The sequence below is a fragment of the Sebastes fasciatus genome, chromosome 5 (genome assembly GCF_043250625.1).
Source record: "Sebastes fasciatus isolate fSebFas1 chromosome 5, fSebFas1.pri, whole genome shotgun sequence".
NCBI lineage: Eukaryota > Metazoa > Chordata > Actinopteri > Perciformes > Sebastidae > Sebastes > Sebastes fasciatus.
In genome coordinates this window covers 10679226-10706214 of record NC_133799.1, presented here as the reverse complement: position 1 = coordinate 10706214, position 26989 = coordinate 10679226, and the positions used below count along the sequence as shown (strand labels likewise).

The 26989-nt window shown below is 40.5% G+C and overlaps 1 protein-coding gene across 15 annotated transcripts in view; it reads right to left on the bottom strand.

The window, feature by feature from the left end:
* The window catches only part of lrrc7 (leucine rich repeat containing 7), a 132005-nt gene that overhangs the window by 46286 nt on the left and 58730 nt on the right, over positions 1-26989 (bottom strand). For 13 of the 15 annotated variants that reach the window (XM_074635027.1, XM_074635015.1, XM_074635017.1 and 10 more), the window contains exons 1-3: positions 18256-18352; positions 4065-4267; positions 54-171 (exon numbers count right to left, since the gene is read on the bottom strand). In XM_074635027.1, coding sequence (XP_074491128.1) covers positions 54-171; positions 4065-4267; positions 18256-18337 — 403 coding nt within the window. In that variant the 5' untranslated portion in view covers positions 18338-18352. Of the gene's footprint in view, positions 1-53; positions 172-4064; positions 4268-18255; positions 18353-26989 lie in introns of those variants that run through there. The other 2 variants (XM_074635020.1, XM_074635019.1) reach the window with 1 other exon arrangement.

Here is a 26989-nt window from a genome sequence, read left to right as displayed (position 1 = left end):
TTTGACTTTGTTTAGGTTGAATCGGTCATCTGTGTCACAGAGAGGATTTTTACCGTTTTTACTGATGTCTAGCTCTTTGAGGTTAACCAAGCTGGCGATGCTGGTGGGCAGGTTGGACAGGTCGTTATCGGGCATGCTCAGCTTCTTCAAGGCCTGGCAGTTGAAGAGTTGCTATGGAAACACAGAGGGGAAACAATTGAATATTATAGTCTGTTGGCAAAATCACACAGACCTTTAGTAGAAGGGTACGGAAGGACAGAGAGCGAGAAAGTCAGCTGGAGGCATGTAGCACTTAATGTTGTGGAAAAGCAGTGCCATTTTAGCTGCTTTTCTATGAATAATGCAGAATTAATCTTCAACATACGGTGGCCCCTCGGGACAAAACACACACTGGAGTGAAAGCAAAAACATTCAGACAAATGTACCCTTAGTAGAAAAATATTGCAAATGCCAAAACATATGTATGAAAGCACACATGCAAAAAAGGAAAAGTGGAAAGTGCTTAGCGTACAGAAAGGCTGAACTGTAAAATAACAAAAACACACACAACAATGCAAAAGCACAGACATGAAGGGAAACGCTATCCAAATCCAGAAATGCTACAAATACTAAAACACATACAAAAGCACAAAAAATATGAAGATTTTGTATAAATAATCTTGAGTCAAGATCCACGACTAGTTTTTTTTCCAGAGCTGTCGCCTGCTTTTAACAGATACTTCCAAGATCAAGAATAGACATTCATGCTCAGGAATAGCGTCCAACATCAAGAGCTAATGTTAGCAGTGCATGGATGCTCTAAATAAACAGAGAAGTAAAGTTAAGAGGTAACGTTAGTGTTAAATAAACTGAGAATTTATATTTATTTTAAGTTATAATTCCCATAAGCAGCAACAATAAACCAGCTAACTACCCTTACTGACAACACTTCTTGCTCATTAACTGTGTAAATTATCAACCTGCACTTTCTAAAGTTAGCGAGCTGTACTGTAGCATGACTGTTAAGATAGCTGGATAATAAAATATAGTCCATAGAATATTATCTATTGCTGTGTATTAATATACAACTGTCTCATATTTAAATTTACTTTTTTATCCGCCATCTGCTACCTTTAATAATTATGTGCTAAAATAGCATATAATCAGTGGGAAACCAAAACTAATAGAAGACACTTCTGATCAGGCACAAATCTCACCATTGTGTAACTTATTGTCTACATAAGTAGCTGATGTAATGATTCAGGGAGTTTATTAAGAAATTTCAAATAAGTTATTTGCTAATTATTATCTATTTATCAGCAGACATGGAAATAAAGTAATTTGGCAGTAATTCTAAAGAAAATTAAAATAGGTTACTTGCTAATTATCACCTAATTACCATGAAATTTGCAAACCTGTAAAATGAAGTGTTACCTACATAACACATGGGGTGAAAAAAAATCTAATGTTTCAAAACACTTCCAGAGTGTGCTTTCTGTAAATTGTAAATTGCACGGAGGTCAGTGTAAACATGTAGCACCTTAATCTGCCAAGTGTCACCCAGACTTCACCCACTGAGTGTGATTTGATGTGTAACATTCACACAAAACATTCAACTATTATCTTATGATGTGCAATGTTTAATGTGTAATTTTTCTCTTAATTCAAACAACCATATGTTCACTCATATTCATTCCTGCAGGCACTTTCCAAGTCACCTAACTTGCACAAAGAAAGGTTTATGTCTAATCCGCAAATTGCAAAAACTTGCAAAAACTCTTGTGAAACTCGCTGCCCAATGACCTCTCCTAACGTTAACTATTCAAGGTCAATAATCTTACCCATCTCGTAAGAGTTTCCCAAATTGTGGGTTACCTTCTACACACCAAAGAAAGGGAACCCATGCAGACATTTAAAAAATGAAATCATTGTAACTAAATCATGAACTGCACAAAACAAAATGCTGTTTTGTGGACAAAATCATTTTAGATCGCCTATTGTGTATAATATATTGATGTGTTGAGATATCAGCCACATTTACTCTGACACACCTTGCTGTCACAAAAATAAAAGGAGCACCGGGGCCACAGAGCTGGACAGAGCTAAACATTGATAGGGCTACTCTGTGCCGCGTGGATCAGGCGAGTCAGGTGAGGCCACTACACTTAAAGACAAAATCACTTACTCTCAGGCAGCTCTCCAACTCCCTTACATGGAGGCCAATCACTCTGGCAGCCTCCATAGCTCTTACACTATCTTGGCACACACATAAACATACACATTGTCAAGGCTTTTTGTCAGTTGAATGCTAGTTTGGCTCGTTACTTACTCAGCCCTATTAGACTGTCTCCATTCATGCAGGCTATATTTAGAAATCTAATTCACCATTTCTGCCATTTAAACCAGGACAGGATATCAATAAGATGAGACAGCGTTCCTATAAACAGCACCTGTAATTCTCCTTGAAATATTGGAAGGGCATTTTGCCTCATTACTGCTCACGTTAGGGTTTTCTGAAAGTCTCGGGTGGCCTGGGAGACCTCATGTTTCCTGTCACTCAGTATTGCCTAGTAAGGGATGATGTTTGTATATTACAAACACCATCCCATACGAGTAACCATCTAGTAACCATGCCAAAAAAAAATAATAATCTTAGTCTCAATACTCTTCAAATGCTACTTTTCTGTAGGAATGGCAATGCCAATAAGTCGGTCAGTCAAGTCAAGAAAAGTTCATGTATAAAGTGCAAAAATTACAAATTTGCAAAATGTGTAACTTCACAGCAGTCCAGTGTAAAATAGCTCAACAATTTTTGAATGGACTGACTTAGTATGCTGACGAGAGCATGTAAACACTAACATTAGCATTCAGTTCATTGAGTACGCCTGAGGCTGACCGAGTACAATGAGGAAAACTGCAATGTGCACTGACAACCGGAGTCTGAAATTCCCTAAATTGGCAACTGTACAGAGGATAAACCCTTTTGGTTTGGTATCAGCATGGCCTTGGTGCCACCACTTAGGGCATACTTTACATTTCTTGCCCCACCAGTGATAAAGATCTGAGAATAGCAAAGCTTAGTAGCATTGCTTAACTGTAAATTCCTTTAAATGAACATCATGGTGCCTCTCTCTCTACGAGTAAATGAATGGGCTCACACAACATTCAAGGGGACATATCATGCTTATTTTCTGGTTCATATTTGCATTTTAGGTCTCTACTTCAACAGGGGACATATCTGCTACAACAACATATTTAGCCTATCAATGTTATTTTTATTAGACTGTATCAGTGTGAACAGACTCCTAAAAACATGGGAAATCCATAACGATAACGATAATGCTCTCAGACCTCCGCCAAGGAGACAGTTCACTGAGGCGTGATGGTTAAAATCTGTAATTACTGCAGCTTGCGCTCATTTATGCAGGGCAGGCGCAACAGATTGACTAAAATGCACATGTAAAGGCACATTGTGACCACAAGTTTGAATTTGGTATTGTCCACGATCGAGTGTGGTCGCATATACGCAGTGATAAACACTCTTATAGCATTAGTTATTACTTTGGCATGGTCTGAATCTGCAGTGGGAGGCTGCCTGAACGCTGTGGGGAGAAGGACTATCCCGAGAGCTCAACAGGCTGCACCTGCAGCAGTCATTAATGTCCGGCGGACCGGATGGGAGGCTTTGGCCGCCACATGTTGATCACTGTACTAAAACATGTTTACATGCTTTAATGTTCAAAAAACACTTTATTTTTCTCATACTGTCTGTTTGAATATACAGTACCTGTATTCACCCTCTGTCTGAAATGCTCAATTTTAGCGCTTGTGTCTTTAAGTATCTTTATTACGTAAAACGTACGTCACGGCTCCCCAGAACAAGGTGTGGAGCAAACAGCTTATTCTAACCAAAGTGATCGAGGTCATAAGAAAGTGCAACACATATTGGTCCTGGGTTTTTCATCGAATGACTGGCCTTGGTTCAGGTTCAGGTCAAGAAGTGGCTATACATTATGTTTAGCAAGTTGGGCATTGGGAGACAAGTGTCAGCAGAAAGGAGTTAACATGTGGTTCAGAGGAGTTACCTTGGGTAGTTCCTCAATCTGGTTGGCGTCGAGGTAGAGCTCCTCCAGAGTTCTCTCGAAGCTGAAGATCTCCTTGGGAACCTGCTGCAGGCTGCAGTGGGAGTAATCCAACACCGAGATCACTTCCTCTTCACCACGGAAACAACGGCACGGCACCAGCCGGCCAATCAGCTTCCGCTTAGTGGTCATTTCCAGACACTGCACTATAGTGGCAAGAAGAGGAGAGGAGAGAGGTGACGTTAGATTCAATTCAGAGGGTCTGAAACTCGTGAACATCAACTCATTATATATTATTCATTTCTTTGAGTGCCTGTGTAGATGATTGTTGGTGTGACAGCCAAGTACATAGTCAGGCTTCATCACTCAGTTAATTCAGAGGTTAACTATGGAGCTGTCATTAAAATTCACATGTGGGATTTTCTTTTGGTGAGTAATGCAATAACTCAATACAAAGAGGAACACTTCTTTTTTTAAAACACCTACATGTACTGTAAAAACTGTTAATGTGCAGGGAAAATGTAGGGTGTAAAAATGACAGCATTCACATGACATCAGTGTTAAATTGACACTTTAATCATCAACTTTCAGCTTCAAATAGTCAACAAATTACTAATCTTTGGTCTCTTGCTTATGGTATTTCATCTTTTTCAGATTTTTATCACTATCACTGAATTTATTGTTCAATACTTGTGTCATGGTTTCACAATTGCCTCTGGTAAAAACTTCAAATGCCAGCTCTTTTCTTTAACCTTCATTGTAAGTATGTTAATCTTGCTGCATAGCTGTGAGTTACCTACTTGCATAGAGAAGGAAGAAGACATAAGTTGTTTTATATATTCTATTGTTATGTAATGTAATATAATGCATTATCTGGGAAATCAATTGAGGAATTGGTTTAGATAGGAATGTCTGTTTTTGCCTAGTAAAGCAAATTCAATTCTTGACATATCAACTTACTTCATCACACTGAAGCAAAAATCATAAAAATCCCATATTGCCATAAAGTTGTCTTTCTTGTTGATTTTAAATGTTGCAGCATCCACAATGGTGACACATTTGTATCTTCTCATGTTACGCATTGTCATCCAATCCTAGATACAAACATATGTATTAATTTAGTCCCGTAGCCTTTATAGATCTGATGGCTGCAGCATCTTCAGTTAGTGAAACCAAAGTTACAGACTTTTTAGTACATAATTCCCTGTTTGTGTTATTACAGCCCGATCTCATTCCCAGGGCGTCAAATACTGACGTTTTGTCACAGTCTGATACCGACGCACAAGGCTGTATGAGACGCACCGGGTTTTCAACTAACTCCAATGTACAGTAAACCCATCTGCGGCAATATTAGACGCTCTGAGCAACTGCTCCGGAAGTCAGGTAACATTATGAAGGTGGGTCAAACAAACACAGGGCTTTCACCCAGGAAACTTGTGTCCCGTGTGAAACCATAACTCGAAGTGGAGTTATTTTAGGTTAGGAAACTTATTTTAACCCAAACGACGATCTTTTCTTAAACTTAACCAAGTAGATTAGTTGCTTAAACATAACCAAGTGTTTATCTGCGACTGTAGTGGAGCATCTTAGTTTGGCGGGTATGGCTACCCAGTTTGTTAGAAAGTGACGCCAAGGGGTCCTGACCAAACGTCTGTATGTGACGAGTTGAAGTATGCCCTCACTGCAGCTCAGCTTAGAACCGGGGGAGAATCAAAAAGAGGTAATTTCGCACAAAAAAAGACCATATCTTTGGAAGAAACCCATTTATATGTTTATCTCAGACTGCTGAAGCTTCATTAGCTTCAGATAAACTTTGCAATGCTTTCCAACGACCGCCAGGCAGGTGTAAAACCTAGGGCAGATAATACAACCATCACTCGCCAACCAGCAGTTACACAGCAGGCGGAGGCTCAACTCTTTCTGTCTCACACACAGACACACACACAGTCACTCTCTTCAAACAACAGGCCACAGCCATATAATTAGACTGAATCCTTTGTAATTCAGCGACAACATCACTCCGTCACTCCATTACACGACTCCATTTAAAAAGCCAGCAGCTGAATGGCACGAGTAGGCAAACCACGGGTATTAAAATCCTTGAGTGAGGACGATTTATCATTCAGCTTTATCATTTCAAACCCTAAACGCTTACTACACTCAATCTACTGACAAATAATAATAATAAAAAAACGTTTTAATGCCAGCTCTTTCAGATAGAACAAAGAGTGAATCTTCAGTTATCTTGACTGCCGCCTCAATTTCCTGTTTGATCTGGATGAGATAAAAAAAACAGCTGTGATGAGGGGAAGAGGAGGAAGAGGACAACAGGAGGGGATGAGGAGTGAAGCTGAGGAGACAAAGGGGAATCAAAAAGGGGGTTTGAGGAGGAAAAAAAGGAGGGAGAGAACATGAAAATGAGGAGGCGTAGAGAGAAGGAGACCAGGAGGCTCGGAGATAAGACCTGCATCTTTATCTGTCTATAAACACACACATGTCCGGCCCAGTGTGACCAGATGAATTCAGGAGATAGGCGGAGTGATCTTGAGCACTGTGAGGACACTATGTTATCTGCTCAAGGCCAGTTGAATCTGATAAAAAAAAAAAAAAAAACGCAGATCCTCCAGGACTGTTTATCTAAAAGGGGTTGGACCGTTAAAATCAATACATCCTTATCCACAGTCATGCTCAAAGCGGGCGTAATGAGGCGAGCTGGGATTTACTGTTTGTCTACAGTACGTGTAAACCCAGCAGTCAGAGCTTCTCATGGAGCTCACACCTTGGACCACTGGTTCTTGTCTCACCCCTCATGTTTAGAGCTAAAAGGCAACCCGGGGTTTGTTTAGCTGCTGGGGAATGGGTGAGATTTCAACAATTAGGCTTTACACAGCTCAGATAAGAGGCATGTCCTGTGTTTTCCTTTTCCTTTCTAGTCTGAATACAAATGTCAATGTGATGGAATGCCAACTCAGACAAAGATGCTGTAAAACTAAGCTGGGCACATCCTGATATCATGCCATAGCGTGTAACAGACCCGCCTGTCCACCAGAAGATAGCGTGTCAGCATGACTAACTTGGACAACAAGCCGCATCAGCCTCACTATCAACAGTTAAATGTTGTGTTAACAGTTTCCAGGCCTGGAGCAGAATACAGGTCAAGACATCCTGCTGCTCTGTACGAGATCCTCTGCACCAAAGATGGTTGAACAAAGCACCGGAAAGTATGTGACACAAGACATTACTTCATATAAATATATCCCATTTGTGTATATATAGTAGGCCTAGACTTGTGGTAGATGTCACACTCTTATGCATTCAGCCGACTATATCTCCTTTTATATGTTTGGTTTCAGTGCAGCCATCCAATCAGCAGAGGACACGCGTCAGATGACATGCTCTGTCATGGTTACACAGCAGAAGTAGGATTCATTGGCTGAGTAAGCAGGCAGTCTGAGTGCTAACTTGGCTGAAAGCTAAAGGTGTGAAATCGGTTTAATGCTTGCTGCATCCTCTAATCAACTGCTTGACATCCCAGCCAAGAACCAGATGGCCCAGTATAATTCTCCAAAACCAGCAACACCGACCAGAGATGATATGACCTTTTGGTAGATCTCTACTACAGATTAAAGGGGATTAAAGTGGGTCATAAGCTTTTTATTTTCTTTCTTATAGCAATTGTCTTCTTTTTGTGGCTTTGCTTGATCTTTATTGTTTTTCCTTCAGTCATCACAGTCATAAAGTCTATTTATTCCTACTCACACACAAGCTACATTTGTTTTCCAGACTGACCTGAGGTGAATTAACCTTGAATGATTAGAGACTCTCTATTAAGACCTCCAAAATGACCCAGTTAAAAAAAACACTGAAAAGTATTGCGGCTAAAGATTTGGAGAAGTCAAAAGTATAAATATCAGCACGCAGTCTGTTAAACAATCTGTTTTTTCTGAGCTACTGCTGCTGCAGCTGCTTGATTCTGCACTCACAGTCTATTGATGTAACAGCTTAAGCATGCAAAGACAGACTAGACTAAAAATAACAGCTTTTTTTGTCAAGAGAGCAGAGAACAAGAGAGCAGCGCTGATGTTAACCAATTCGAATTAGGCAATGACAGCAGGGACAATGACAAATATTAGGAGCAAATGGGAGGTTGTTTACATGGGCAGCGATGAGTGCCGACTGAGGGCAGTCACCTCAATGACACAAACACCAAGAAGAACCCAGAATATGGACAAAGAAGATGCACAGAACAGGAGTGTTTCCTCCAATCTGTGGATTTTTTATTTCAAAATATAAATATGAGGCAAATGACAATAAGATGATCAATTTTAAGGTGCTAAATGCGAGATTTGAAGCATTTCTATTGCTTCCGCACGGCTCTCAACATAGCGACGGTTGAGACGCAGCTAACGGTGCTAACAACGCTGACAGTGAAAACTACAGCAACACTGCTGACAGAGCTAACAGTGTTAATGTGGACGGGAACCGGAGGGTGGGTGAAACGCTTCTGCACTAAAAACTGGCTATGTCAACAAATAACCTAACCTCATACAACGGTTCGTATGATATCTTATGAAAAGTTATTCCTCACTTTTTGTGTGTTTTCCTTCCAACACGAGACGCATGTGTCAATTTCTCGTGTCTTCACAGGAAACTACTTAGTTCGGTTTAGGCAACAAAACTACTTAGTTACTTGATTTGGGTTAAAATAACTCTGGAAGTGGCGTAACTTAAGTATGGAAGTTACGTTACAAATAAATCAATGTAGACTTCTGGTTTCACACGGGGTACGAACACCGGTCTTCTGAGCGACAGTCCGATGTTTTTTGGACCCACCTATCCACCCTGACCTCCTCCCTATGCGCCGTTTGTCGCTCTTTATACTTCTTGGCTCACAATTACGTGGATTACATACAAATTAATTTTGTGGGATATAGCGTTACATGAATTACAGCGCATTATTTTTCATAGGTATAGCTACCAACGGTTTATGAGAACAGCCTGCAACAAAGGTAGTCATTAGTCCTCTATATCTTTACATAGCAAATAGTTGTTTGCTGCTACATTAATGCTCTGGATATCGTATAGAGCACCTTTACCACAATATACCAGAATTTGGGCTTTAAAAATCCACATGCAGCTCATGTTCATTCATGGCTGTCATGTTTTGTGGAAGAAAATGGACCTAATTATAAAATCTTTGCTTTTCTTTTGTGTTTCTTTGTGTTTCTGGAGCTCTGGTCGACCCCGTCTGAGTGAACGAATGTAAGGGGGGACAGACTCAGACTCCCCGAGAGCCAAAAAAACAAAAGGTAGGTACAGTCAGAGCGATCCGGCACCAATGGGGTAAAACTAGGAAGTGAGCGTGGTTGGCTGTGTTGGCTCTCGCTGCTGCTATGGAAACAGCATGACAGAGCAGACTGACTCTGCAGAGGCAACGCTACATGTGTGCATGTGCAAGCTCCCAGCACACTACATTATACTGTACAGACACACATTTAAAGGATTTAGCTTTGTTCATATCAGTACGATGATAATTACATAAAAGAAACAAAGATGTGAGTAGTGAGAAATTTTGCAAGAACTGGTAATACACACACCTGCCCACACACGCACGCAGCCACCCACACATGCACACATTTACACACTAGCAAGCAGAGGTGAAACAAGTATTCAGATTCTAGTAATAACACAATAGCAAAATACTCAATTACAATAATTAAAATAAGTAAAAGTCCTGCATTCAAAAACCTACTTGAGCAAAAGTACTGATGTATTATCAACAAATAAATGAACAAAATCAAAATCATTATGGTAAATGGTCCCTGTCACACATATCACAGGATAATAACTAGTGCGTTTATGTGTAAGCAGCATTTTGCTGTAGCTGGTTTGGGTGTGTGTTTTTGCAGTTTAATTTGCAACTTGATTATCATAAAGAAATTCCTGTCAGCAATAGAGTCTTTTAAGATTTTATTTTGCGGTGCAGTAAAATATTCCAACCCGTTTTTAATGTAAATCAACTTGTTAAAACATTTTCTACAGAACAAGAAAGAACGAGCTGGGTTGAGACATTATTCAAGTTTATTTTAGAAAATTCTTTGAACCAGTTGATTTGCATTGAAAACAGGTTGAAATCTTATAACACAGGCAGCTTTTTCCCACTTTGTGCTTTTTATATATATTTATATATACACCTATTTTTTCACTACTGTACATAACAATCCTGTCTATTCCTCACCTTTATTTGTTCAGCTTTGTTGTCCTTGTTATTTCTATCTCTGTGTACGAACGTTGAGAGAGCTGCACAAAACCAAATCAAATACAATTCCTTGTATGTATGTACTTGGCAAAATAATCTAATTCTGTTTATATAAGAAAGTAATACTTTAAGGATTCAATTCCAGATTAAAAACGACCTGATAAATGGGAGATGATTTTTTTCACTAAACACTGAATTGGTTTTTAGAAGATGATTATATGCTTTAGAGCTGCAATGATTAATGGATTTATAGATTAGTTGTCAACTATTAAATGAATCGCCAAATATTTTGATGATCGATTAAACGGTTTGAGTCATTTTTTAAGAAAAAAATAAATCCAAATTCTCTGATTCCAGCTTCTTAAATGTGAATATTTTCTGGTTTCTTTACTCCGCTATGGCAGTAAACTGAATATCTTTGAGTTGTGGACAAAACAAAACATTTGAGGACGTCAACTTGGGCTTTAGGAAAAACTGATCAACATTTTTCACCATTTTCTGATATCTTAAAGACCACACAACTAATCAATTAATCAAGAAAACAATCAACAGATTAATCGTCAATGAAAATAATCGATTAACTAAATAATAGTTGCAGCCCTAATATGCTTTGTATAAAGAGATAACCTGCAAAATATGTAAAGTTACTAATTACAATGTAAATATAGTGGAGTAAAAATTACAATATTAGAGTACAGCGAGTATAAAGACTCATACTTAAACCTGCAGTAGGCAAAATGTTTTTGGCATCATTAGGCAAAAATTACACAATAACCTTTCAGCATATTGTAATTCAAGTGTTCTGAGAGAATACTAGACTTCTGCACCTCCTCATGGCTCTGTTTTCAGGCTTTACAAAATCTAGTCCGTGATGGAAGACTTTGGCCAATCACAGGTCATTTCAGAGAGAGAGAGAGAGCGTTCCGATTGGCTGTGTTCCGGCTGATGGGCGGTGCTTAGTATTTCCTCAACTGATCTCAACATGGCTGCCGGGTCACAACCTTTCTCATTTTACAGCTAAACAGTACACTACAAGATGTTTCTGAAAACATTTGAGGCAATTAGGAGCACCGGAGGACACAGAGGCACATGATTCTTTTCAGATTACCCGTCTCATGTACTACTGTCAGATACTGTATAGTGACCGTTTTATAAAATAACTTTTTTTGTATCATATTTGTTCCATTTCTACCCGCTGCAGCTTTACAGTACTTGAGTAAACTAACTTAGTTACTTTGCACCACTGTCATTGCTCTCCCTGAATTTCACCTCATATGGTCTCTTTTCTTCCATCTGCTCTTCATTAAAGTTTGTGTGTGCGTGTGCGTGTTTGTGTGTGCATGTGTGTGTGTGTGTTTGCCTCCAGCTCGAGAGGGTGAATTCCCCTGGGTCCCATGACAGCCATCACTTCACGTGCAGCCTTGCTGTCACCATAGTAACCGCTGCCATAGAGACCGTCTCCCAGGAGCTGGGTGTATTTTTACTCACTCTCTCTCTCTCTGTCATAAAACAGAACATGCTGCACTCAGTGGGCGATCGCTCCACATTTGGTGACGCTTTGCGTAGACTCAAATATATCAGACACCTTTAGAGCACCTGAGGAAGAGCAGCTTCTACATGTCTCTCTTTCCGACTGTTTTTTTTGTTTGTAGAGGTGTGAATGCTGCACTCTGGCTGCAGAACTCACCCCAGGTCTCTGCACTCTCACAATTACACACTGTCACGCACAAGCACATGTGAAACAGACACACATAAAGCACCCTCACACACACACACACAGAAACCAATGAAATAACAGTCACACGCATACACGCAGACTCATTTAGTTCATGATTACTTTGCGACGGTGACTGCGAGAGAAAATGGAAGATCCTGTTTCACATCTCAGTGCTTCGCATTGTCAAACAAATCCCTGAGTAGTGTGTCAGTGTGTGTGTGTGTGTGTGTGTGTGTGTGTATGTGGGAGGAAGGTAGCTAACTAGCAGCCAGGAACAGCTTGTTCTGTCTTTTTTACATTCATTAAATAACCACTTAGAGCAGGTACCTGCACCAGCACATGCATACAAACACACAGTTATTTGTCTTTTGTTCTGAGCCAGGACCTTAATCATTTCTAAACGTCATGTTGGAAGAGCCAGGCTTTTACTAACCAGGAGAAATATGCTATATCAGTGTTGTGAGGAGTCATTTAGCATGAACCGGAATGATCAGAAAACAAGGTTATTGAGGTTTGAAGTACAGGTTTATCTCGAGGGGATCGATGGATGTTGATGATGGACAATAAAGGTGCTAAATGCTAAATTCAGAGCATATCTATGATTGAGGGATTACCTCCACACGGCTCTCAACATGGCAACGGCTGAGCCGGGGCTAACAGCACCAACAGTGCAAACAACGGCAACAGTGCTGACAGAGCTAACAGTGTTAACTACAGGCACAGTTTGTGTTGGTTCAGGAGGCTCACTGAACCCCCTAGAAATGCATCTTATATTTTTTATAATAACGTAGAACAGAATAATTTATTGGAATGATAAATGATGTCGACCTTGATGTGTCTTCTTATTGACAGAATAAGAAACCAACAAAATAAGAAGATAGATTTGTGGTCTTTTTATTTACTTATAGCCTAATAACATTGGACATTTTCTGTTACATCGTGTAAACAAACAACGTATCTATCAGCTGTGCGGTCGAGATCAGACTAGAGATGTAACCACTTAAAAGATGGGTGAGTAGTAGGCTACTTGCTCTCTGTGCAGAGCGAGGCCCATTAGCCAACCAGTAGGGCATACACACTGCGACTCACAGGCGCTAACATTTACGTGTGGCCGGACCGGCTACGTAAACAAAGCACAGAGAAACTCAGATTCCAACACACAGAGAGAGAGAGAGCAATTTCATTCTCTGCTCAGGTAGACATTACTCCTCTATATCTTTACATAGCAAATAGTTATTTGCTGCTATATTAATGCTCTGAATTTCGAATATAGCACCTTTAAGTCTGGGATATCATCCTGCCACATAGTATGCAAATAAAATATCGAATGTGTAGGTTTTGTGTGTTCTTAATATGTCTTTAATTGCTGCTGAAACTATAAAACCAATGTATTAGGCATGAGTTTAACAAATATGCAGCAACATCTGTCCAATAATCCATCCATCACCTGTACCCACCTCTCCTGTGCATGTTCACAGGGGGGCTGGAGCCTATCACACCCTGGACAGGTTGCCAGGTTCTATCTCAGGGCTGACACATATAGAGATTGAACCATTCACACTCACATTCACACCTACCTACGGGCAATTTAATCACAAGTTCACCGAACGTGAATGTCTAGGCTAGAGCTGCAACAATGGGTCAGTTGACAGACAATAAATCAACTATTTTTGATAATCAATTGATTATTTTGGGTGATTTTCTAAGAAAAACATTTAAAAATCCGCAGGTTTCAGTTTCTCACATGTAAATATTTTCTGGTTTCCTAAGTGTTGTGACTGTAAACTGAATATATTTGGACTGTTTGTTGGACAAAACAAGATATTTGAAGATGTCACCTTGGACTCTAGGAAATTATAATGAACATTTTTCACCAATTTCTGACATTATATAAACCAACCAATTAATCAAGAAAAAAAAGATAATCAATACCAATACAGAAAATGCAAACTCCACATAGAAGGGGCCCAGCCATGCAGCGAGGCAACAACAGTTAGTCCCTGTTAACTTCCTGTGGGATGTACGTGAATTACCTCTCACATTACTGTGGTATATCAGTTGAGACTGATGTCAATGGTTAATAAATTCTAACATTTACCTGGAAGCTCTGTAGTGATCTGACGAAAAAAACTACTAAGACAATTTGATGCATTGGGGGAAAGAGGAATATTAGTCTTTACCAGGCATGGATAAATGTGGAGAATATTGTAGTTTCTGAGAATCTCTCTTTTGTAAGTCCCTTACCTCCAAGATCACAGAAATGAACATGGCATATAATGTCACATAAATTGTTGGAAAAAGTGGTTGGTTGCTTATTTAAAACATTCTTTCTAACAGCCAGCAGGGGGCGACTCCTCTGGTTGCAAAAAGAAGTCTGATTGTATAGAAGTCTGTGATAAAATGACCCTACTTCTCACTTGATTTATTACCTCAGTAAACATTGTAAACATGAGTTTATGGTCTCAATCGCTAGTTTCAAGTATTCTTCAATACAGCATGATGTTCATTTAGTAAATTATGGTCCCATTTACAGTCAAATAGACCATAAAGCAGGGTATGCTTTAGGGTGTGGCTACCTTGTGATTGACAGGTCGCTACCACGGCGTTGTCCGGTCTACGAGTTGTCTGTTTTCTGTCTTACAACTTTAACCCTTTCACAGTTTGTTTTCTGTTCATGAAAGTTAATCGTTACATTTTTGGTCACCTAAAAATGTTTTATTCAGCGTTCGATTGAACTTAGCTCCACCCTCTCTTGTCACCTCTACTTGCAAAAAAACAAGATAGCGACAGCCAAAATGCCGAACTCGAGGCTTCAAAACGGCAGTCCACAAACCATGTTATTTACACAATGTTTGCTTACAAGAAAGCTACTTAATTAGTGAGAAGTGGTGGAGGCGATGCCATGCAACTGCTCAACCAGTGACTTAAGGGAGCAGCAATATCTATTTTCTAACTTTTGTTATTCAGGGATATCGTGCATGTGGTTTCTCAGCGAGCAATGACCCTTGTATTTGTGAGCAAGTATCTTCTGATAGGAGACAAGGTACGAGCCATAGTCACACACTTTGTATGCCCAACCATCCACCTCCAACCTCTTCTCAAAGAGTTTTTGCAGATGTATAACAATGCCATGCCAAATCCACCTATGCCAATGAGGAACAACATAAAGAGATATCACTGTCAGGAAAACATAACCAACTGCCATTTTAAGTATTTGAACAAAATGACCAATGCTTCTTTATCCTGAGAACAAAGTCTCTCTCTTGTTGAATCACGGTTTGGGGCATTTTCTTTCTAGCAGCCAGTCCGATCTGTCTGCCACAGTGGCTCCAGGTGGCCCGTCTGTAAAACTCAATGACCCTTATATCACTGACACTAAAAATAACAATCGGCCAGCAAAACAGAACACAGCACAACAGCTGACAGTTCACCTGCACCCAAAATGTGGGAATCAATTCCGCTCAGATGCTCGAATGAACAAATACACAAATGGGTTATATCAGTGTTTCCTAAACTACCTAGACTCCAGCCACAGAATGACCTGAAAAAGATGTTTCCTACTTTTCACACTGTAGTGGAAAAGTTAAGGACTGCATTCAGCGACAAATACCAACAAATGACAGACAGAAAGTTAGACGACAAACAGCGGGGTGTATAAATAGAACGCAATACAGACAAATAAACAAGCAGTCAGACAGAGAAAGGCAGCGTGACCGAGAGTCGTGCTGTCAGAGACATAACATCTCTGGGTTACTGCAGTGATTTTCTAACAGTACAGTGCTAATAAAGAATATAAGAAATGATAAGCTGATTAATCAATTAGCTCATTGACACCTTCGCTCTGTTTAGGACTGTCTCTCTAGTCCAGGAGAAGCTGCTCTTTATCTGAGGTGATGAAGTTACATTTTATTTGTGTGGACACTGAGCCACACATTGGTGATTTATGTCTGATCAGAAGTATTTTCTCTTAGAGTCATTTTTTCACCTCCGATGAAGAGCAATGTACAGCCGCTTCACTAAATGTTGTCTCATGCAGAGAGTCCCAAATGGGGTTCTGTCAGACGGCCTGAATGAGATACTACCATATCAGCAGAGCAAACATCATACACAGGCTGATTTTTTCATGAAATATTATGACTTTATTCTCATTAAATTACGACTTTATTCTCGTAATATTACTTTTTTCTTAAAATATTATGCCTTCTCAGAGAACACAGATATGTGGGAAATCTTTTGAATGAGCAGAACATTTTGAACATGAGCAGAAATCTTGTTGAAACACATATAAGCTATTAAAGAGGACCCATTATGCTTATTATTAGGTGCATACTTTACATGTTTACATGCTTTAATGTTCAAAAAATGCTTTAGGGGCAAGTCATAGTCAAGGCAGCACACTGAAACACTGACAGCTGTTGTTGTCTGTTGGGCTTCAGTTTGCCATGTTATGATTTGAGCATATTTCTTATGCTAAATGCAGTACCTGTGAGGGTTTCTGGATTACATTTGTCATTGTTTGGTGTTGTTAATTGATTTCCAATAATAAATATATACATACATTTTCATAAAGACAGCATATTTGTCCACTCCTATGTTGATAAGAATACTTGACAAATCTCCCTTTAAGGTACATTTTGAACATTTGGAAAATAAATAAATATTTGAATCGATTGATAGTTTTAGATCAAAGTTGTAATATGTTGGAATTACCCTTTAAATATCCGAGGTAAAACAGTAGGCTATTACATGTTAATGTAAAGTGATGTCATCATCAACAGAAAGTCAACTGGCTCTTCACAAACATTTCCAGACCGACGTATTTGGTTTTTCATCTCAAGGCTTCACTCGTCCAACTGTTCCTCAGTATATGTGAAGCTCACAGAGGAAAGACTTTATATGAGCCTCTCCTCTCCCTCCTCTCCTTCTGTCATCGCTCTCTCCCTCTCTCTCTCTCTCTCTCTCTCTCTCTCTCTCTCTCTCTCTCTCTCTCTCTCCCGTTTCCAGGCCAGTCCTTTTCTTTTTTCTCCTCTGTTCTTCCAGGGTTGTGCTCAGTGGCCCAGATCTGCCTGAGACGCCCCGGCACATCTCCTCTTTCTGTCTTCTCTCTTTTCCCTTTCAGGCTTCTCTCTGTCTCTCTCTCTCTCTCTCTCTCTCTCTCTCTCTCTCTCTCTCTCTCAACGCTCTTCCTCCGTCTGCCTCTGTGTTTAACTTTTTCTCTTCCTCCATCGCAACCCCCTACCAAGAGACAGAAAGGGAAGCCATCTTAAATTGAGCACGGTACTTTTTTGTTTCCTCTCTACGGGAGCGTCTCGATCTAAATCCATTTTTAAGTTCCGGGAGGTGATTCATTGGAAAGATAAACTTATCATCTTGTGTTTGAGAACGAGGAAATCTCCACAGATTGTGTTCTCTGGTCTTAAATCATCAGCATGCCAGGAGATGAAGTAAACAAAAACTTTGCTCGTCATTTTGCAAAACTAAAGTTTGTCTTTTCATATAAACCAAACTCCTTAATGAAGCCCATGACAGACACATTCATACATTCAAGGTAACCTTGTTAGTGCTGTTCAACACCATCAATTAGAGGTCTGCAAAACTCCAGGTAATGTCCAAAACTAAAGTATAAATATTACTTTTATTACTTTCTTTTATTACTATTAGAAAATATTACTATGATACTTAGATTGTTGATTATAATGCATACAAAGCGTTGTGACTTGAACCAACTCCCCGGTTGTCGTTTATGTCTAAGTGTGGTCAGATGTGGTGATAACCAAATCTTCAGCTGTGACCAAGACAAACATTCAAGATAAAAAAAGCTGAAAAACACTACAAAATATTGTAAATGTTCCCCGCTGCACCAGAATCTTTAGTGTCATGCAGCAAAAGGTTTCAGGTTTTGTGTGAAGCCTCTTCACACTTTATCACACATACACCCTCTTGACTATATTTATTGATTGTACAAACACAAACGCCCTCTGAGGAAGACAAAGCTAGTAATGAAAACAATTAGTTGTTTGCTTTAAATGAACCAAACATGGATGAGAATACATTATCATCATATGAAAGGGAGTCGGGATTACAACGATGACTAATCTGAAACAGAGCGGACGGACAGAGAGGCTTTTAAGTCGACTCTTGATGTCAATGTCAGCCTGTGAGAGTGTATTTCTGTGCAAGTATGGGCATGTGTGTGGTATTTAGTTATTTAAGGTCACCTTGCGATGCTGGTGTCCCAGCAGCAGCTTGTCCAACGCTTAGAGCCCAAAGGAGAGGAAAGCAGAAAGAAGACACACACATGTCTACTATTACAGTGTCATGTCTTACAGCTTTTGACCTAGAAGCTTTGAACTATTTATAGATCACACTAAGAACGGGGGCGACATTGTTATTAAAAGTTTTAGGTTAATTTGATTCAACATTTTGACGAATGAATATGAACCCTCTGTCCTCGATGCACCAGTTCATGTACAGTACAGTCTGATCCACATCGCTTTGTGGACCTCTCCATGTGGTCAAACCAGTGGGTTTCCATCCTGACTTCTGACTCAGCTTTTCATTTTTTTTATTGTGAAATACTACGTAGTTTCACTTCTTCACGTCTCTAAAGAGAATTCAAATGAAATAATCTGAAAAGGGAACATCGCTCTTTGGTCCAACCTGTGACCAGGGGTCGCTAGCAGGTAGCCTAGTAGGCGGCACTTGAGGGCAGTGGAGCAACCTGTAAACCTGTAATTGTCATAGCCTATTATCAGCAAACAAATGTGTATTTACCCATCTAGCAGACATAGAACAACTTTAGCATTCATTGAAAGTTGTGTTTCTGGTCACCCAACAAATTTAAGTTCAATATTTACTCTCTTTTAGTCGCCCTGTTTTGGTCTCCTGAGGGAGATATCTGGCTCTTTAGCTGCAAAATGCTCCACTATCTTCACCAGCTAGTCTGTCGGCCGTTTGGTGAGGGGCGGGTAGCGGTACAGTGTGTTTTTAGAACAGCGGCCATGTGTCCCTGAGCCATGGAAGTGATGTTGATAAAAGCGGTTAGAGCGAACCAAATGAGTGAAAGACTTCATAAAGCTCCGTAGATCTGAGGGGAACTACAGAGTTGGATGATAACTGCTTGGACCGTTACCCTAAACTTAACCTAGTCATGATCTTACCTTTAATCCTAAAACCAAGTCTTAACCATAAAACACACAGGTTTTTTTATACTGAGCCCCCATATGTGACTTTAAAGGGGACATGAAACGTGCATGTTTTGGTAGTGGCCAAATATATTAGAAAAACCAACTTGCATAAAAATATGATTTAGAGTAAGTTGTTAAAACCAAAGATATGACCAATTTATTTTTTTAATTTCTACCGCCATGTTGGAGTGACAGGGTTGGTACGCCTCCAGCGGTGGATGATAGACGGTCAACACTTTGGGTTAAAAAAGTAAGATATCGTTCCAAAAGTAAATTATTTTTGCCTTACGTTAATTCGTGGTGACTATGATATTTTTTTTTAATTTGCCACCACACATGTGTGACACCTTTTTGGCAGCTGATATAATTGCAGCGAGGGTAAACCGTGTTAATCCTACCATTATAATAACATGAATCAAGATGCAACGAGAGAAATTCACAAGAAGAAATCCTAAAACAGGAGGAGTACCACAGGAAAAGCTTAAAGACACTACAGGTAACATTAGGCCAATAATACCTCTGGTGATTGTTTTGATGACATAAAAGAACAAAAAAAAGTTTTACTCTGTGATAGTAGTTTTGGGATGCTAATGTTGAGCATGTAGCTATCTAGCGGAAGCTACCGGCAAGTCACGTAAACAAATGCTATAACGTGGGCTTCAGAATAATGTAGTGCTTTGGGCGTTTATATTCTTCGTGACCCTGTCTTTGAACGGTCTGAATGAGACAGCAGAGGAGAGACAGGTGATCAGAGACGTGAGATGGGGAGACAGCCAGCTGCAGCTGGGCTCAGTGCCTGTCGGAGGGCTCTTTCACTTTACTGATCTCAGTTTCAGTGACAATACATGGAAATGGACTGTTTTGTCCTTGGTTTTGACATTGTAAGACTCATATTTACATCCAAGAACAATACAATAGTGGCATCCCTTTTGTCTTTTTCTATCCCGTTTCTCCTCAGTCTCCGTCTCCTATTGTTTTATCTGTTGAACTATAAGCAGAGCCAACCAATCTCGTGACGTAACAGAATAGAGTACAGCAACATGGCGGCTCTCTTGTCACGTAAGATATAACAGAGCTTCTTTTTTCCTTTTAAATGGTGACATTCGACATGTTTGCTATATAATCGTTAATTAGAGTAAAAATCCATTTTGTAAATCAGCTAAACTTGGTCGACTGCTTCATTTCCGCTTTAGGTCCAGTTTTCTTCCCTTACAGCGTGATGAATACAGAGCACACGGCGTCCTGATTGCAAGAGAACGGTTCACCTTCACCTGAAAAACTCTCTCTGTACACACTGTGAGACCTGCTGCTATCTGGAACAACCTCTCTATCTTTCTGTCATCCCTCTCTCTCTCTCTCTCTTGCTCTCTCGGTCTGGCCAGGAGTCAATCTCTCTTTTTTACTGCCAGCTGATAGCTGTGCATGACTGTCTGGATCTCTATTCATGCGTTCGCTCCATCTATCACCTGCTGCTGCCTCTGTCACCCCTCTATCCTCTCCTCCCTTCTTCTTCTTCCTCCCCTCTGCCTCTTTTCTAAATGAAAACTGATAAGATGCTTTGGCTTTTCATCTCTGCATTGATATCTTTCTGTTATGCCCTCGTCCTGACACAGGCAGCTCGGGTTCTCAAGGTCACTTCAACACTAAAGCACATTATCTGCTGCTGAAATCAAACCTGTGGCCTCACTGTGAGTTACAAACACAGTCTCTCCTCAGATGAACTCCAGCCGCTAGTTTGCAGGGTTTTTCGAATGTTTTTCTCACACTGCATGGCAGCCTCCATTTGCATAAACACCCTTTAGTAAGTTTTACCCCTAAAGCTTTCCTTAACAGTCCGTGGAAATTGCACTGTGAGCAGTTGCCATGGTAACCGGGGACTCAATTGCCCAAAATTACCATAAAACACTAATTAAAAAGCCCTGGCTAAGAGCACCATTTTGACAAGCTTTATGCAGCACTGCTGAACCAGTCCCTCAGGTGAGGAAAATGGACTGGGAATGGAAATCATTTCAACACCCACTGCATAACATTTTGTCATTCTGTGGACTGGATGTAAACATATTGTCTCTGAGTGTAGGTGTACAATGTGTGTGGTACAATACGTCAGCTGAGTAGCTCTGATGTGCCAGGTTTTGGACTTTGTGTTCTGTACAATTTTGAATGAATCAGATTGCGTTTTTGCCCGATTTAGATAGAAATGATGACATATGCGTCTTTGTGTTTTTGCCAGTAAGAGTACACATACAGTATTTCACTGTCTCCTGCACACCTTGGTTTTGGGTTTGTGGTTTCAAATGTTTTTGGTGCAGGGGACAAAATCCCAAAACGTGAAAGACAAAATGACTTTTCATTTACAGTGTATTTTGAGAAAAAGGCAAATATTGCCATAAAAAAGGAAATATTCAGTATCTTAATCATAAATGTGTGCCCAGATGTTTTTGGATTACCAGAGCTGAGAGCTCAAATCCCCTGTTCTCCATACTAAACATGCAGTAACAAACTGATTGCATTAATTATTACTTTGGCTTTGAATCTGAACACTGAACACTGTAGGGAAAAGCTGAAGTAGGCAAGATTGGAGCAAATATGATTTAAAAAAGTTATCCTGTGCCTCTGTGTCCTCCGGTGCTCTTAATGGCATCTGCAAGATTTCACAAACCGGAGGATAACTACCAATCAGAGCTGATCTGAGATCTGCTGTCCAACAACCGTCTATGAGAGCCGGCTGTCAATCACTCGTAAACTCCGACCAAACGGTCAAACTAGGCAGCGCTGATCAAATATGAATCAATGTTATGTTGCTATAATGCCTATTTCTCGCCTCAAATGTTTTCAGAAGCATCTTGTAGTGCACGGTTTAGCTGTAAAATGAGAACGTTTGTGACCCGGCAGCCATGTTGAGATCTCTTCAGGGAATACCAAGCACCGCTCACATGACCGGAGCACAGCCAATAGGAACGCTCTCCCTCTGAAATGACCTGTGATTGGTCAAAGTCTTTGAGTCTCTTGAGATTTTTTAAAGCCTGAAAACAGAGCCATGAGGAGGAGCAGAAGTCTAGTTTTCTCTCAGAACACTTGAATTACAATATGCTGAAAGGTTATTATGGGATTTTAGCCCAATGATGCCAAAAATATTCTGCCTACTGAAACTTTAAGTGAAACACATACAAGCCACATTATTTGATGGCCATAGCACACACTTAACGTTTTATAGTGAAAGTACAGTGGGCCCAACCCGATATCATGCCAAAGCATGTAGTAGACCCGCCTGTCCACCAAAGGATAGTGTGTCAGTGTCACGTTTTGCCTCCCCGAGGGGTGAATATTACACGCGTGTATGAAGGTGCAGTACCAGCAGGGGGCAACGAAACCACTTAGTTAGGTTTGGGAAAGACGTCATGGATGCCCTAAAAATAAGGGGTTAGGGTTAATAGTAAGTAAGTCAAATTTAAAAATGTAAACTAAGTACAATACGTTTGGAAACAATGTAATATAAGTAGACAAACACGTCACAAACACCGGTCTCGAACACCGGTCTGCTGGTTGATTTACATTGCAGTCAGTACACAGACTACATGGCGCACTAATGACACGCTTAAAGCAAGAATGGCATTCTTATTGCACATTTCATTCACATGCCTTTTCGTGTGACCGGACTGCCTGGTGGTTTAGCGGTTTAAGATACTGACCATTTAATCCCAACATCCCTATTCCAGTCTGGTCGGGAACCTTTGTTGCCTATCATATCTCCTCTCTCCGCACATTTTCTGTCATCTCTCAACCATCGCTATCCAATAAAAGCAAAAATGCCTGAGAAAAATACCAAAAAAGAAAGAAAATAAATAGGACAATGGTAAATGGACTTGCCTTTATACAGCGCTTTTCTAGTCTTCCGACCACTCAAAGCACTTTACACTACGTGTCATCATTCACCCATTCAAGCACACATTCATACACTGATGTCAGAGGCTGCCATGCAAGGTGCCAACATTGCCCATCAGGATCTAATCTTAATACTCATTCACACATCACTGGCACAGCTTTCGGGAGCAATTTGGGGTAAAGTATCTTGCTCAAGGACACTTTGACATTTGACTGGGGGAGACGGGGAACGAACCACCGACTTTTCAATTAGTGGACGACTTGCTCTACCCTCTGAGCCCGTAAATGGTGTATCCTGCGTGTCAACCCACAAAGACACATGTCAAGATGCCGTGTCGGTGTGTGTTGCCCTTTTGACCCCATCACACGTTCTGGTAATAGACACAGGTTAAATCTTTCTTTTCTTTTCCCTTTTCATGGGGTAAAAGTGACCTTGGGATTAAAATGTCTTCTTTTCAAGTTTGATGTAGTTTTAATCTGATCTACTATCTACTGTTGTAATGACAATGCATAATGCTCGGTTACAGGAGATCTTAATGATATAGGAAGGCCTTCTGGCCTGGCTCCACCATTCTGATGCTGCTAGATATATGGGCTACGTAAACCTGACTAGCATGGTTTACCAATGGACATTTTTGTTCTGCACATGCCAAGATGTAGACAGCAATTATTTGGTTAATAAAGCTGCACTGTAAGAACAAATTCATCTTCACACGTCTAGTATGTAAAAACCACTGATTCACCTGAAGGGCATTCACAGCTACACCACTTGTCTGATTCTGATGAATGTTGGGAAGTTGGAGAGGTGATGCATCATCATCATCATCATCTCCTTTGTAACCATCAGAATACTCTTTTCAGTTATCATCAGTACCAACAGACCACAGACACCGTCCCTGTCTGGACGGAGAGAGAGACAGTAGGAGAAACAGTCAGAGCGAGGAGGCAGCTCCATGACAACACACTGGTGTTAAGCCCACTAGTCACGACACAAAGGCGCTCTGGAAAATGCTTTAGCACGATGCCATCACCACGGCGACGTGGGCATCACAAGGCAAATGCAGGCCAGTCAGTCAAGGGTGAGACACTTCACTCCCACATACCTGGGCACCGCCGAACTTCACCATCACGATTCAAAGCGCTTTAAAAAGGAATGCAAATCATGTATTGTCCCCGTGGAACACTTTTTCAAACTAATGAGGAATGAAGTTTTTTGTTACTGCAGGAACATTTATCTTTAACTCTGAATCTTCGCACTAAAGTTGCAAATATTCTCTTATACATAAAGGAACAATACGTCATTGCCACAAATGCGCTGTGGGAGTGCACGCAGTCTGTGCTTGCTATGTGTCACTCCCCACCTCTCTACTGTACCTCTCTCTGTTTCCCTCTCTCTAATGGTTAAACTTCCTTATATGTGGTGAAGACATCTAAACCAACCGGCTCAATGGAGAATTATAATATGCCAATAAATGGTAACCGATACCTGCATGATTCCAATCAGTTTGTTCCTTTGTTGCGAGGATATAACACATGGATAATCAGATGGGTAAAATCATAAAAGATAAAACGATAGTCATCTTAATAACTTAAAGGTGCTCTGTGTAGGATTTCCCAGCATCTAGCGGTGAGGTTAAGGATCGCAACCAACTGAAACTTTGTGAAACACTGGGTTAGGTTTGTCCATTCTGTAGAAATATGGCGGGTTTGAATGACGATATGTTCCGCTGCTCAAACAGCTGACCTACGTGCTGAAACTACGAGGGGCGCGGCGTTGCTTGCGCGCATGCACGCACAGACACACACACACCTGCGCTGACAGAAAAGAGCCAAACTCGTATTACTGGTAGTAACGTTACTGCCAACCTCTGGGACGGTTAAAATATGGGAAAATATATATTTTTTAAGACAGGACAATAGTCACAGAAACTAGTCGATTTTTTTTATAATTCAACGACTATTCGAAAAATTACATATACCGTGATAGAAGATATTGGCCATATTGCCCACTCCTACTATACAGTAGGTGCACATGTCAACAGGCAGAATTGAATTGCTAATGAGTGCAAGACTGCATGTTTAAGGCAGCAGAGCATGCTGCCATGCTACAGCTGCCATACAGTCAGTTCAATGGACACCTATAGAGCCCATAAGACCTGTGGGAGCTGGCCCACATATACTGATGTGATATATATTCTATACACTACAGAGAGAGAGAGAGTCAACACGAGGAGGAAAGAAGGCAAGAAAGAAAGGAGAGAAAGAGGAAGTCAATGATGCATTAAGCAGCCAAGCTTTAGACACACACACACACACACACACACACACGTACACACGTGCGTGCAAACACACACACACACAATAAAGTGATCGAAGGAAAAGATTTCCAGAGGTGAAATCAACAGTGTTGTGAAATTCATAGTCAGCAATCCCCTCTCTCTGTCACACACACACACATGCACAATTCATATAGTCACATGCTGCTCTACACACTCATGGATGGGCACGGGCACGGGCACGGGCACGGGCACACACACACACACACACACACACACACTGGTCTGAGGTCTCACGTGTCATGGAGTGGTCGGTCTATTAACATTCTCCACACATGGGTGCCTACAGTGAGCCGGGGGACTTTGCTCTCAAATGTAAAGAAAAAAACACTGTCAAACAAAATTAGCGCACCACGTCTCATCCCAGAGATGAACTCACAAATGGAAGAAAATCATTCAATGGAGCATCAGTCAAACACTGTTTACTGAGAGAAAATGAGGCTCGTCTTTGTGGTGTCTCACGGCACTTTTACATTGTATGCTTTCTGTTTGTAATATTATAGTAATGACTGTTTGACCTGCTGTACTTAGCTCTATGGGACATTTGCTGATATTTTACGCTTCAAACAAAGCCAAAGAGCAGCAAGTGGTGCCAAAAATATTATTAAAATGTCATGTATCATCATAAAGCATTATATCCTTTTCTCTAAAATACAAATCTAAACCCTTTTGACATTAAAACGCAACAATAGAAACATTTTCCGGCAGACACTTTGACTTGTCAAAGTAAGAAAAGCACAGGTGGGTCTAATAACTTTAATGGTGGCTTTGTTCCATTATCAATGTTATTAGTAACACCTGAGTGTTTCCTGTTATGACAAATCAAAATGTACAAAGTGAAAAAGGTCCATTACTACTGTTTGCTTTTGGGAGAGGCATTTCCTCTTCTGTCTTTTGGGGAAAAGTATGCGGTTTTTGGAGTTCCTCGCTGTCAAAGCATTCATTACTGACTGCTACTAAAGAGAGGGTGGAAAATAAATGTCCTTCCTCTGAGCCTAAAAGGAAGTGGCATCATGCCAAGTCACCATTTCCTCTTCTGGTCCTGGTGGGAGCAGCTCAGTTCAGGCAGATGACCCCCCACCACCCCCTCTTGGTCCTTGTCTTAGACAGCTAGACAAAATGTCTTATGACTGCAATTTTTAAAGGATCTCAATGAAACAAACATAATTTACAGCCAAAATAAGAGTTGTCTCTGTATTAAAGCCTGATATATGTTAAGCCTGGTTTATGGTCAATTACATCATCGCGGCTTTTGCGTAGTGCCGAATGCTCCGCAAGTTATCGTGGTGCTTGGTCGTGCACTTCTGAATTTTTGTAACTACGTGCCCACTGCACATGCTGCACTTTTTATTTCAACATGGTCGCCTTCGAGGGAAGACTGGCCGAGCAGGTTCACCTGTACAGACATCTCTACAAGTGCTCATTGAGAGACCACAGGGACAGTCACATGACATTAAATACTTGGAAAGAAATAGGCAACACACTGGGAAAGAAGAGGCTTTTTGCTGCAGGCTGTGAAAGAATATGAGAGATTGTTTTGTAAAAGC